The 14,743-nt window shown below is 43.7% G+C and overlaps 1 protein-coding gene across 3 annotated transcripts in view; it reads left to right on the plus strand.

Moving 5' to 3' along the window:
• The window catches only part of si:dkey-16j16.4 (uncharacterized), a 110,332-nt gene that overhangs the window by 84,293 nt on the left and 11,296 nt on the right, over positions 1-14,743 (plus strand). Inside the window, exon 4 of one of the 3 annotated variants that reach the window (XM_060856174.1) lies at positions 3,813-3,866. The exons of 1 other annotated variant lie outside the window; for it this stretch is intronic. In XM_060856174.1, coding sequence (XP_060712157.1) covers positions 3,813-3,866 — 54 coding nt within the window. The remainder of the gene's footprint in view (positions 1-3,812; positions 3,867-14,743) is intronic. One more of the 3 variants, XM_060856182.1, reaches the window with a different exon arrangement.

Genomic DNA, 14,743 nt, shown 5'->3' on the forward strand with positions numbered 1-14,743 from the left:
CTAATGAGCTTTGATTGTAGAAATTCTTGCTCCTCCCTATCTTAAATGGGAGACTTATTATTTTTAAACTGTGGCTTCTCATTCTAGATTTCCTCATGTGGGGAAATGCAAGATCTCAGCATTTACATTGTCAAGACTTTTCAGAATCTTCTATTTTTCTAAGATGCATCTGAACTCCAATATATTAAGGCCAAATCTTGTCATCCTTTCATCAATCAACCTCCATTATACAGTGAATTGCTAATAACATGGTGGGCTGAAGGGACTGTTCCAATGCTGACCATTCTATACTCTTGTGAATCTAGTCTGAACTGTTTTCAATGCCTCCCTCAAGGACAGTGACCATATGATTTTGATAATCTCATCATGGGCAGTTTAAAGTGCTGGTTAGATATTCAAGCATGAAGAGGCAAAATATAATATCACTTCTTTGAAAATAGTTGCATTTTGACTGTATTTTTATGAGTGGGGAGAGCATCCCTGGTAACTAGCAGCATTCCTCTTGCCATCTTCTATTCTCAGTGAGTTGAGGTTAAGATGAATAGCAGAATTTTGCAGATGCTGGAAAAGCTAAAATAGAATGTACTGGAAAGATGCAAAGCTTTGGCAGCATCCTTGATAATAGAGAGAGAATTAATTGTTGATGTTTCATCAAGACTGCTAAATTAGGAATCTTTTGAATCCAAAATGTCAGGAATGCCATGGAGTCCAAACCTTCAGGTGGCATGGTGCTTAGTGGTTAGCGCTGCTGCCTCACAATGCCAGGGACTTGGGTTCGATTCCGCCTTTGGGTGACTGTGCAAAGTCCACACCGACATCCTCCTTGTATCTCTCTGCGTTTCCTCTGGGTGCTCAGATTTTCTCCCATAGTTCAACGATGTACAGGCTAGGTGGATTGGCCATGCTAAATTGCCCATAATGTCCAGAGATTAGCCATGGGAAATGTCGGGTTACAGGGATATGGTAGGGGGAATGGGTCTGGGTGGGATGCTCTTCAGAGGGTGGGTGTGGACTCGATGGGCCAAATGGCCTGCTGCCAGACTGTAGGGATTCTATGATTCTATTCTACGATCAATACTTGGAACTACAGGAGAAGTAAAATGATTAAGGGCACAACATTAGGGGAAGTGGGCCATAAATATCTTGGCTTTTATTACAAGCACCAGTTATGTGTTTTTTTTTCTATAGTGTTAGTGGTCGGTGTGTGTCTGTACAGACAGAAGATATAATATGATAAACCTACTAATATTAGTAGGTGTAACCCTTCTCTCTCTCTCTCTCTCTCTCTCTCTCTCTCTCTCTCTCTCCCTCTCTCTCTCTCTCTCACACATTCCTATTCTGTTCCTGTACTCCATAAAACCATCTTCTCCTCTAGGTCTCTGTCTCCAATTATCTATTTACCTTTCCTGGTTCTATCCAGCCTCCTATTTTTTTTCCATTCTGATTTAATTTTCTGGAATTCCACACCCTGAAAAGTGAAAAAACTCTGAGTTGAGATATTAAACAGGGGCTTCATCTGCTGTCTTAATGAATGTTCCAGGTCCTTTGGTCGTGTGGTACCCCTGGTATCCTGGTCAACATTCATCCAATCTGGAATATTACTAAAATAGATTATTTGGCTATTATCACATTGCTGCCTGTGGGAGGCTTGCTCTGTGCAAATTGGCTACTATCGTTCCTATAAAGACACTTCAAACACATTTCTTTGTAAAGTATTTTTTAACCTCATGAAGTTGTGAAAGGTCCTATATAAATGCAATTTATTTCCTTATGTTTGTTCTTAATGTGCTATATGCAGCTATATCCAATATGTGACAGAGTTATAGAACATAGAACAGTACAGCACAGAACAGGCCCTTCAGCCCACGATGTTGTGCTGACTACTGATCCTCATGTATGCACCCTCAAATTTCTGTGACCATTTGCATGTCCAGCAGTCTCTTAAATGTCCCCAAAGATCTTGCTTCTACAACTGCTGCTGGCAACGCATACAATGCTCTCACAACTCTGTGTAAAGAACCTGCCTCTGACATCCCCTCTATACTTTCCTCCAACCAGCTTAAAACTATGACCCCTTGTGTTAGTCATTTCTACCGTGGGAAATAGACTCTGGCTATCGACTCTATCTATGCCTCTCATTATCTTGTATACCTCAATTAGGCTCCCTCTCCTTCTCCTTTTCTCCAATGAAAAAAGTCCACACTCAGTCAACCTCTCTTCATAAGATAAGCCCTCCAGTCCAGGCAGCATCCTGGTTAACTTCCTCTGAACCCCCTCCAAAGCATCCACATCTTTCCTATAATAGGGCAACCAGAACTCGACGCAGTATTCCAAGTGCGGTCTAACCAAAGTTTTATAGATCTGCAACAAGATCTCACGACTCTTAAACTCAATCCCCCTGTTAATGAAAGCCACAACACCATAAGCTTTCTTAACAACCCTGTCCACTTGGGTGGCCATTTTAAGGGATCTATGTACCTGCACACCAAGATCCCTCTGTTCCTCCAGACTGCCAAGAATCCTATTCTTAATCCTGTACTCAGCTTTCAAATTTGACCTTCCAAAATGCATCACCTCGCATTTATCCAGGTTGAACTCCATCTGCCACCTCTCAGCACCTCTCTGCATCCTGTCAATGTCCTGCTGCAGCCTACAGCAGCCCTCTATACTGTCAACGACACCACCAACCTTTGAGTCATCTGCAAACTTGCTGACCCATCCTTCAATCCCCTCATCCAAGTCATTCATAAAAATTACAAACAGTAGAGGCCCAAGGACAGAGCCCTGTGGAACACCACACACCACAGACTTCCAGGCAGAATATTTTCCTTCTACTACCACTATAGCGGAATACAGGGTTAATGATAGGGTTCTTAGTAAGATGGAGGAGCAGAGGGATCTTGGGGTCTATGTTCATAGCTGTTTGAAAGTTGCCACTCAGGTGGATAGAGCTTGTAAGAAGGCCTATGGTATATTAGCGTTCATTAGCAGAGGGATTGAATTCAAGAGTCGTGAGGTGATGTTGCAGCTGTACAGGACCTTGGTAAGGCCACATTTAGAATACTGTGTGCAGTTCTGGTCGCCTCACTTTAGGAAAGATGTGGAAGCTTTGGAGAGGGTGCAGAGGAGATTTACCAGGATGTTGCCTGGAATGGAGAATAGGTCGTACGAGGATAGGTTGAGAGTGCTAGGCCTTTTCTCATTGGAACGGCGAAGGATGAGGGGTGACTTGATAGAGGTTTATAAGATGATCAGGGGAATAGATAGAGTAGACAGTCAGAGACTTTTTCCCCAGGTACAACAGAGTGTTACAAGGGGACATAAGTTTAAGGTGAAGGGTGGAAGGTATCGGGGGGATGTCAGGGGTAGGTTCTTTACCCAGAGAGTGGTGGGGGCATGGAATGCGTTGCCTGTGGGAGTGGCAGAGTTAGAGTCATTGGTGACCTTTAAGCGGCAATTGGATATGTACATGGATAGGTGCTTAAACTAGGACAAATGTTCGGCACAACATCGTGGGCCGAAGGGCTTGTTCTGTGCTGTATTGTTCTATGTTCACTCGCTGTCTTCTGTTGGCCAGCCAATTCTGTATCCAGACAGCTAAGTTCCTCTGTATCCATTCCTCCTGACCTTCTGAATGACCCTACCATGGGGAACCTTATCAAATGCCTAGCTGAAGTCCATCAGTATGATGTGTTATACTGTTAGGCACTTTGCCATTCTGTGCTGGCTTATGGTTTATATAGCTGAAACTAATCTAGGTAGATTTCTTTTTTAAAAGTTCAGTTTTTAATATCTAATTTTATTTTTCTTAGAAGATGTTGCTGAAGAAAAGCTGTGAAGCTAAAACAAGAATTATTAAAATTCGAGTGAGTATATCAAGTCATGCTTCATCTGTACCAGCTCTTACCTTCCCCATTCTCAACCTTTTGTATCTCACTCTAGGCATGACTTTAACTATGGACAAAGATTAGAGTGGCGCTGGAAAAGCACAGCAGGTCAGGCAGCATCTGAGGAGCAGGAAAAATAGTTTCTGGTAAAAGCCCTTCATTTTGGGTGTCATTATGGCGCACAAAAAACCCCATTTAAAGATTTTCAATGTGACTCTCTGGGTCACTTTAATCCTTGAGCACTAATCAATATAACACACCCAAATCACACAAACTTGGATTATACTGTTGCAATTTAATTGACAGTTGGATTGAAGTTTGCATGATATTGAGGGGAACAGATAAAAAGAAATTCTATCTTCTGAATTGTGATTCTAGGACAAGCATCCACGATCTAAACCTTGTAGCTGGACCTTCAGTCAACAACACTTAGAGTCATAGAGATGTACAGCATGGAAACAGACCTTTCGGTCCAACCTGTCCATGCCGACCAGATATCCCAACCCAATCTAGTCCCACCTGCCAGCACCTGGCCCATATCCATCCAAACCCTTCCTATTCATATACCCATCCCCAAATGCCTCTTAAATGTTGCAAATGTACCAGCCTCCACCACTTCCTCTAGCAGCTCATTCCATACACGTACCACCCTCTGTGTGAAAAGTTGCCCCATAGGTCTCTTCTATATCTTTCCCCTCTCGCCCTAAACCCGTGCCCTTTAGTTCTGGACTCCCCGACCCCAGGGAAAAGACTTTTTTATTTATTCTACCCATGTCCCTCATGATTTTGTAAACCTCTATAAGGTCACCTCTCAGCCTCTGACGCTCCAGGGAAAACAGCCCCAGCCTGTTCAGCCTCTCCCGATAGCTCAAATCCTTCAACCCTGGCAAAATCCTTGTAAATCTTTTCTGAACCCTTTCAAGTTTCACAACATCTTTCCGATAGGAAGGAGACCAGAATTGAACGTAATATTCCAATAGTGGCCTAACCAATGTCTCCTGTAGAGCCGCAACATGACCTACCAACTCCTGTACTCAATACTCTGACCAACAAAGGAAAGCATACCAAACGCCTTCTTCACTATCCTATCTACCTGTGACTCCACTTTCAAGGAGCTATGAACCTGCACTCAAAGGTCACAAAGTTAGTAGAAGTTTGGAGCTTACTTTTGCAAAGAGCACTTGATGTTAGATCAACAAATAATCTTAAAATTGACATTGTTAGGTTTGTGTTAACGGAAAGTATTGTGTGATACCTAGCAAATGTGGAGTTAAGTCACAGATGAACCATGATCTTATGAAGAGGGGTGGAACTGCATCAAGGAACTAAATGGTCTCTTCATGTTCCAGTGGTGCTAGTGTGATCAGTCTCATTGATAGATGTCTTCTGCATTTTAAATAGACCTCCACCTGTCAGAGTGGACTGACTCCTGACTCCATTTTGTACAGAAGTAACATAGTATTTATGTGGGTACAAGGCAAAAACTCTACTGCAGGAATAAATTACTGCAGGTGCTGGAATCGGAACTGAAAACAAAAAATGCTGAAGGTCACAGCAGGTCAAGCAGCATCCATGGAAAGAAAGTTAGCTAATGTTTTGAGTCTAGCTGACTCTTCATCACTTCAGCTCTAGATTAGAGTGGTGCTGAAAAACCACAGGTCAGGCAGCATCCGAGGAGCAGGAAAATCGACGTTTCGGGCAAAAGCCCTTCATAAGTCCTGATTTCCAGCAGGACTCTGATTTCCAGCATCTGCAGTCCTCACTTTTGTCCATCACTTCAGCTTTGATGAAGGGTCATCTAAACTCAAAACATTAGCTTGCTTTCTCTGCATGGATGCTGCCTGACCTGCTGTGATTTCCAGCATTTCTTTTTGTTTTCAATCAAAAACTTTCCTGCCATGCATCTTGTTTAGTGAGGACCAGTCACATATGCTGTTAATGCATCAGGGTTGTGCTGTAGAAAGGTCTGAAAGGGTTAATAAGTGATTGAGTGAGTGCATTAGGCAGAGGGGAGCTGTGGTGGAGTAAAGAGGGAGCTTGTAGGAGGCTGGGGCGCTTCTAATTACTCCTGGTGTTTTCTTTTCGTATTTTCTAATAAATTTGCTAGGAGATGTTATGACACACCCCTGGAGCAGGTAAGGCTTGGACCCAGGTCTCCTGGTTCAGAGGCAGGGACACTATCCACTCTGTTACTAATAACCTCTGTAGTCACGTATTCATGTCAGCTGTAATTAGTTGCAATAATACAATAAGTTCCAAACTCTTCATTCAACAAGGTTTTTCCAGTTGGACCAGAAAGGTGAATATCCTGAATCCATACGAGATCATTTTAGATTTGAAGGAACTCCTACACACCTGCTTATAGAGGGAGAGGGTTTTGTTTTTCCTTTCTTTTCAGTTTGCTTTCTGGCTGCTTGTAATACAAGTTCAATGACAAGGCACATCTGTGCGGGAATATGTAAATTGTCAATCTGCTCAAGGGGTATCTATCAGTAAGAGAGTGGAAAGGTTTAAGTATTTCTTGAGTTTAATTGAGCATTCATCTCTTGTTAAAGCTAATCGGCTATAAAGAAGTAGGTCAGGGACGGCTAATTGAGTGAACGCAGGTTGTTTCCAGCTTGGTTAGATAGTGCGTTTCATAGCAAACTAATCTGCACTCTCCTCACATTCAGTAAAACGGATGGATTTCTGCCCTGAATTAGTATTCTTGCAAATTATCCAGATGTGTACAAGATGAAATGCTTTGACTAGTTATCTTTTTCCAACAGTACCCAAATATTTAAGTATTTGAGTTTTGAGCAATTAAAGAGTGATCAGGCAACAGATTTGTGACTTAATTGGAGCAGATCAGAATGCAAAAGAAATGAAAGAGTAAGTAGGAATCGGAAGATGTAAACATGGCATAGGTTTTATTGGCCTTGCCAGCATTTACTCAGAAATATATGTTACAACACAATCCTGTCCTTTGGTTTATTTTAAACATTGTTTTACCTTTGGAAAAGGAATGTAGTGTTTTTTTTTGTGTATGAATGCCCACAGCTTATAGCAATGTTATCACTTTGGATCTGAAACATCTTTGCTGAAAATGTGTTGCTGGTTAAAGCACAGCAGGTCAGGCAGCATCCAAGGAACAGGAAATTCGACGTTTCGGGCCAGAGCCCTTCATCAGATCCTCTGGCCCGAAACGTCGAATTTCCTGTTCCTTGGATGCTGCCTGACCTGCTGTGCTTTAACCAGCAACACATTTTCAGCTCTGATCTCCAGCATCTGCAGACCTCACTTTTTACTCTGAAACATCTTTGTTGATTTGTCCATTCATTTGATATTCAGCTGCGAAGGTGAGTAAATCCCAGTGGTCTGATCCTCATGATATCTTTCTCAGTCTTTCATAGAATCCCTACAGTGTGGAAGCAGGTCATTCATCCCATCAAGTCTACACCGACTTTCCCAAGAGTATCCCACCCAGATCCAAGCCCTAAACTCTGTCCCTGCATTGCCCATGGCAAATCCAACCTACCCACACATCCCTGGACACTATAAGCAATTTAGCATGGCCAACCCACCTAACCTGTACAGCCTTACAGGGAGGAAACCAGAGCACCCGGAAGAAACTCCTGCAGATTCGGGGAGAATGTGCAAACTCCGCACGGATAGTGGCCAGAGGGTGGAATTGAACCTGATTCCCTGCTGCTGTGAGGGAGCAGCGCTAACCACTGAGCTACCATGACACACAGATATGGAGGCAAGGTTAGCCTTCACAAGTTAATTTTGCAAATTACAAATCTCTTTTCCCTCTTCTCCCACTCTTCTCCTGATGCCCTCAGAGATTCCGAATTGGAAACGGACTCTGTTGGGGTTTCCCCAGTTGTCCTCTGGTGCTTTCTAACCATGTATGTGGATGTTTACATGACAGGAGTGGGTCTTATATCTGAGCCTGATTTTGCCAACACCCAATGCTGATGTAACTCTACTTCCCCACAGGAAATTGGAATCTGGATAGTGACTATAATTGCCGGTTGATGTAATTACCTTGGGAAAGATTCAGAGCAGAGCAATGCTTAAAGAAATTAAATTAGTAAGATAAGATTAAAGAACAGATCTGTTATTGTAGACAGTGCAAACTTGGAGATGAGCTCATAGAGTTTTCTACAGTAATGAAAAGACTGGATCCTACACCGATTTTTTTAACAGATTATTCCAGTGTGACAGTCTGGGCTGGTTCAGGAGCATGCACTTGGACTAGGGACAGTCTGGAGATTGTTCTTCCTTCGCCTGGACAGTAATGAGCTTCTGCATGACATTGTATGCTGACGTGGTGGGTCTTGACTTACTGTAGGTTTCCCAGAGAGAGCTGGAGTAGTTCCTGACCTAGACAGAGACTGGATCATGCAAAAGGTACGGATATAACACATGGAAACAAGGGCCAAGGAGAGTGTAGTCCACAAAATCTCTTTTGAAGTTATTAGCCAGCTCCAGATGGGGTTTAATCCAGACAACTTGCTGGGTGCTGCATTTAGAGAGATCAAATGCAAGAAAATTGTTACAATAAATGAGAGGAATATAAGGAGCATTGATATTCAGAGGGATCTAAATATCATGCAAGTCCACAGCCCCTGAAAGTAGGACTCGATTGGAAAAGGTGGGAATTAAGTGGTATGGCATGCTTGCCTTCATCGGTTGGGTTGATAAAAATGCCCACAGCTCACTACAAAGCTATCACTTTGGATCTGAAATAGTTTATAAAAGTATAAAAATTGGCAAATCACATTGTCGCTGTTTAAAACCTTAGGCCACATTTGGAGTATGGTGTGCAGTTCTCGTCACTGAACTATAGGACGGATGTGGAGGCCGTTGGAGATGGGGCAAAAGAGGTTTGCTGGGATGTGACCAGGATTGGACTGTTTCAGTTTTAAGAGGTTGGACAAACTTGGGTTAGAGTCATAGAGGTGTACAGCATGGAATCAGACCTTTCGGTCCAACCTGTCCATGCCGACCAGATATCCCAACCCAATTTAGTCCCACCTGCCAGCACCCGGCCCATATCCCACCAAACCCTTCCTATTCATAAACCCACCCAAATGCCTCTTAAATGTTGCAATTGTACCAGCCTCCACCACTTCCTCTGGCATCTCATTCCATACCCCTACCACCCTCTGTGTGAAAAGGTTGCCCCTTAGATCTCTTTATATCTTTCCCCTTTCACCCTAAACCTATGCCCTCTAGTTTTGGACTCCCTGACCCCAGGGAAAAGACTTTGCCTATTTACCCTATCCATGCCCCTCATAATTTTGTCAACCTCTAGAAGGTCACCCTTCAGCCTCCGACGCTCCAGGGAAAACAGCTCCAGCCTGTACAGCCCCACCCTATAGCTCAAATCCTCCAACCCTGGCAACATCCTTGTAAATCTTTTCTGAATCCTTCCAAGTTTCACAACATCTTTCCAACAGGAAGGAGACCAGAATTGCAGAGCGTTGGAGGCAAAGGGGTGACTTGATGGAAGTGTATAAAATTGAGAGGCTTGGATAGGGTGAATAGTTGGAGCCTTTTTCTTAGAGTTGGAATGTCAAATACAAGGGGGCATAGGTTTAAGATGAGAGGGTGAAAGTTTAAAGGACGTGTGCAATTTAAGTTTTTTACGCAGAGGGTGGTGGATGCCTGGAACATATTGCCAATGAAGGTGGTAGAAGCAGATAGAATAACAGAATTTCAAGAGGCACTTAAGCAGACACATGACCAGGCAGAGAACATAGGGATACAGACCATGTGTTGGCAGATGGCATGAGTTTAGAATAGCATCATGGTTGATGAAGATGTTGTGGGCTGAAGGGCCTGTACTGTTCGATGTTCGTTTTCCACTTCGGTAGTTTAGTATGGATGTGTCAAATGAGGGGGAGTCCGGGTAGAAAACATTTTTAACTTTGCACAGAGGTTGTTAACTGTATGCAATGGACTGCCAGTTAAGTAGGGAATGTGGCAACATTCAAGAGGGAAAAGAAGATTGTCAAACAGAGTGTAAATGATAAGTGGGAGATAGCATTTGGGAATGTTTACGTTTCGGGATTGGACAGATAGAATGAACTGATTCTCCCTTTGCTTTGACGGATGAAGGTTCAGAAATAAAACCATTGTTCACTGTCTAGGTTGGTGCCATTTTATGTATTATAGAGTTGCACAGCACGAAAAGAGACTCTTGGTCCAACTCCTTTTTGCTGACCAATTATCCTAAATTAATCAAGACCCATTTACCAACATCTTGCCTTTGTCCCTCTAAACCCTTTCTATTTGTATACCCATCCAGATGCCTTTTAAATATTGTAATTGCACCAGCCTCCACCACTTCCTCTGGCAGCTCATTCCTTATGTGCACCATGTGAAAATGTCACTCCCTAGGTTCCTTTTATAGCTTTCCCTTCTCACCTTAGACCAATGGCTTCTAGTTTTTGACTCCCCTATCCTGGGAAAAAGACCTTGGCTATTCATCTTACCCAAGCCCCTCATGGTTTATAAGGTCATCCCTCAACCTCCAATGCTCCAGGGAAAATAGCCTCAGCCTATTCAGTCTCTCCCCATAGCTTAAACCCTCCAATCCTGGCAAAATCTTTTCTGAACTCTTTCAAGTTTAACAATATCTTCCCTATAGCAGGAGACTAGAATTGAATGCAGCATTCCAAAAGTGGCCCAAACAATGTCCTGTACAGCTGCAACATGTCCTCCCAACTCCTATACTCAACGCAGGAGGTCATGTTGTACTGTACAGGACATGGTCATTACCAATAAAGGCAAGTGTACCAAATTACTTCTTCATTACCCTGTCTACCTGTGACACCACCTTCAACGAACTATGAACCTGCACCCCAATGTCTCATTGTTTGGCAACATTCTCTAGGGTCCTACCATTAATTGTATAAGTCCTGCCCTGATTTGCCTTAACAAAATGTAACATCTTACACTTATCTAAATTAAACTCCATCTGCCACTCGTCAGCCCAATGGCCAATCTGCTGGAGATCCCGTTGTATTGTGAGGTAACCACCTTCACTGTCCACTACACCACCAATCTGGTGTCATTTGCAAATCCAGTAACCATGCTTCCAATATTCACACTTAAACCAAATCTTGATTTACAAATCAGAGCCCAAGTGTTATGTGTGGTGCCACTGGAGAAGTGAAAGAGGGTACTGGCTTTGTGACATTGCCACTCACCCTGTCTGACTCCACCCCCCTCAAATGTTGTGCTCGCTCGGCAACAGAGTCCATTCTATTTGGATCTTCGGTTTCTTGCACCAAGATTGACTTTCAGAATGTTTTTATTATTGAGGTTAAGGAGTTCCAGTGCTGAAGGTACTTGTGTTCTGTTGACTGTAAAATACTTCTTTAATTTGGTCTGTGGGAAGCCTCTATGTGATGTAAATGAACAACCTGGATCTGAATTGGTTTGAATCTGCTGTCAATATTCAGTGTTAGGGAGTCTGTCCTTCCATTTGATGTTAATCTTGAGCAGCGAAGGTGAAATGCATCTGATTGTGTAACACCAACAGACTGTCCACGACTTGTAACTGTAGAGAAGTGATGCGAGAATCACTGCCTGGCAGACTTTGACCTTTTGTTTTGTGACAAACTCCACGCACTTGCCAGAGTATGTGGATGAGCCTGCCAAATTCTGAGCTTGCATTTGGCAACAGGCCTCATTCAATGTGATGATGTTGGAGTCGACACTCCCACGATAGCAGAACAGCTAAGCTGAGGGGTTATGGGGTGACAGGAGCCTGGTGAGTCAATCCCGATCGAGGAAGGTCTGCCAGATTAAGTGCCACTGGGCCATCATGAGGCCTTTCCCAGGACCTAGGACCTTGGTGATGGACATACCGCTCACTAAAAGCTGCTGGCAAATCAGTGCTGGTCACTGCTGCTATTGCATCCATCCCAGATGAAAAAAACCAGGCTAAAGTGGGTGATTGACTGTGGCAGGGGGAGGAGAGAATGTAAAAGGGGAGGGGAGCACATGTAGCAGCAAGGGCAGGCGTGTGATACCCCCTTTCCGAATGCTGTGTCCCTCACTCAGGTACTGACTCTCTTTGAATGGGTTGGGTTGGTCTTTTGGGGCCAGTAAGAAACTTCCAAAAGGGTTTGTGTTGGGATTAAACCCTACAGTGGGTAAGAGCTTTCATTGAGCCAGCATGGGAAGGCTAACCTTTGGCGTAATTGGGGTGGAGGTGGGAAGGGACAGAGTCTTTACACTCTCTACCTTCTCTCCTGCCCCATCACCAACTTATTGTAAAACTGAAATGTTTGAGTCTTGGGTCAACAAAGCAGCTGGGTGTTCCCAAATTATGTATAATCACCGAAAAACATATTCGCTCAGTGTCTGAGCAAATGGACTGCAATGGTTTCTACCAGTCCTGTACATACCCAGGAGTGGGCTAAGAAGTGACGATGAAGTACAGTGTGGGAAAGTGTGAGGTCATGCACTGTGGTAGGAAGAATAGGGGCATGACCTATTTTCTTAATAGGGAGAAAATTCAGAAATCTGGAGTGCAAAGGGACTTGGGAATCCAATTCCAGGATTCTCTTAAGGTAAGCCTGCAGGTTGAGTTGGTAACTAGGAAGGCAAAAATCATGTCATATGTCTTGGGAGGACCAGAATATGATGTACTTCTGAGGCTTTATAAGGCTCTGGTCAGACCATATTTAGAGATTTGTGAGCGAATTTGGGCCACATATCACAGGTCCAGAGGAGGTTCACAAGACTGATCCCAGGAATGAAAAGCTTAACATATGAGGAACATTTGAGGACTGTAGGACTATACTCGATGGAGATTAGACGGCTGAAGGGGGATCTGATTGAAACTTACAGAATATTGAATGGCCTGGACAGAGTGGATGTTGGGAAGATGTTTCCATTGGCAGGAGAGATGAAGACTCAAGGGCACAGCTTTAGAGTAAAGGGAAGACCCTTTAGACAGAGAGAAACTTCTTTAGCCAGAAAGTGGTCGATCTGTGGAATTCATTGCCACAGAATGTTGTGGAGGCCAGGTCATTGAGATAGACAAATTCGTGGTTGCCAGGGAGATCAAAGATTATGGAGGGAAAAAATGAGGACTGCAGATGCTGGAGGTCAGAGTTGAAGAGTGTGGTGCTGGAAAAGCACAGCCGGTCAGGCAGCATCCGAGGATCAGGAGAGTTGATGGTTCAAGCATAAGCTTTTCATCAGGAATGTGGGAAGAGGCCCAAGAGGGCTGAGAGATAAATGGGAGAAGGGTTGGAGAGAAGGGTGGAACGGATAGGTAGGAAAGAAGATGGACATGTAGGACAGTTCAAGAGGGCGGTACTGAATTGGAAGTTTGGATCTGAGATAAGACAGGGGAAGAGGAAATGAGGAAACTGGTGAAATCCACATTGATCCTGTGTGGTAGGAGTGTCCCAAGATGGAAGATGGGGGTATTCTTCCTCCAGGCGGTGGGTGGCTAAGTGTTCAGCCATGGATGAGGCCCATCTACCTATCGCATATGCAGTTGCCTCCCCACACCCCTCCCATTTATCTCTTACTTCCCCCTGTGCCTCCCCTTCCTCCCACCTTCTGGATGAAGGGCTTATGCTCGATCCTGTTGTCCTGCTCCTCAGATGCTGCCTGACCAGCTGTGCTTTTCCAGCTCCACACTCTTCAGATTAAAGGTTATGGGGAGAAAGGTTTTTTAATCCCATTTTCCCACTGTCAGCCATGATTGAATAGCAGATCATACTCAATGAGCAGAATGGTTTAATTTCTGCTCCTGTGGTCTTATTGTCTTCTGATCCTTGTTTCCAAGAGGAGACAAGTGTTGGCTTGTACAATATCAAGCCAGCAGTTTAATACAGTAAGCAGGAGTGACAAAAGGGCACAGGTCTTTGAAGAGGGATGTTAGATAAAAGTCCTTTGAATTAGGTTTGCGCTGTTAACCAAATGTAGAATGCACCTCCATGAGGATCAGGGAGTGATCTCCACAGTGGCTGGAGTCATGCCTGGCGTAAAGGAAGGTGTGTCTAATTGGCTTTCAACAATCAGGCAATCTGCCATCTTAACCATCCCTTCCCCACACCACCAATGCAAAGTGGCAACAGTGTGTACCATCTACAAAATACACATCAGCATCACTCCAAGGCTGTAGAATCCACAGCAGCTTCAAACCTGTGACCCCTACCATTTGTAATATTAAGGGCAGCAGTCATAGGGAAATACCACCACCTTCAAGTGCCCTTCCCAGCCGCTCACCATATTACCATCTCTTCAATGTCACTGGGCCGAAATCCTGAACCTCCCATCCTAACGGTGGGTGGGCTGACATCTGTGATGGGCTCAAGAAGATGGACTCACTGAAATCTTATCAAGGACAGCTATAGATGTACCTTGAGTGAGTTTCTCAAATCCTGAGAATGGATCCTTAAGAAATGGAGCAATTTAAAGAATACGGCCATAAATTTCTGATACAACAGCTGCAAGTTGTTAACTTCTGGTCAAGTTTAATTTGCAGCAAAAACCCGGGGAACTTCCTGCAGGAGTAGTTACAAGCAGTAGATAATAGGGCTCGGTTATTTTCGAACACCATGAGGATACTGCTGGAGTGGAGGGTGTTAAACACAAAGAGTACTTTATCTGATGCATTGACCTAATGGCTTGCAAGTGTGTAAGCTTGTGTCAATCACTTGAGAAAATAGCTGTGTCCGGCCTGCATCCTGCACAAGAGAGAAAAAAAATACTTTCTTGTGTTAAACAATTAGTCCTCTTTTCAAATTTAGTGTTTATCCCCATTCTATCCTGTATGCCTAGCTGACAATATCCTAATTATTGTAGGTGTGAGATTACATACATTTAAAATATTT

Source organism: Hemiscyllium ocellatum, chromosome 3, assembly GCF_020745735.1.
Source record: "Hemiscyllium ocellatum isolate sHemOce1 chromosome 3, sHemOce1.pat.X.cur, whole genome shotgun sequence".
Classification (NCBI taxonomy): Eukaryota; Metazoa; Chordata; class Chondrichthyes; order Orectolobiformes; family Hemiscylliidae; genus Hemiscyllium; species Hemiscyllium ocellatum.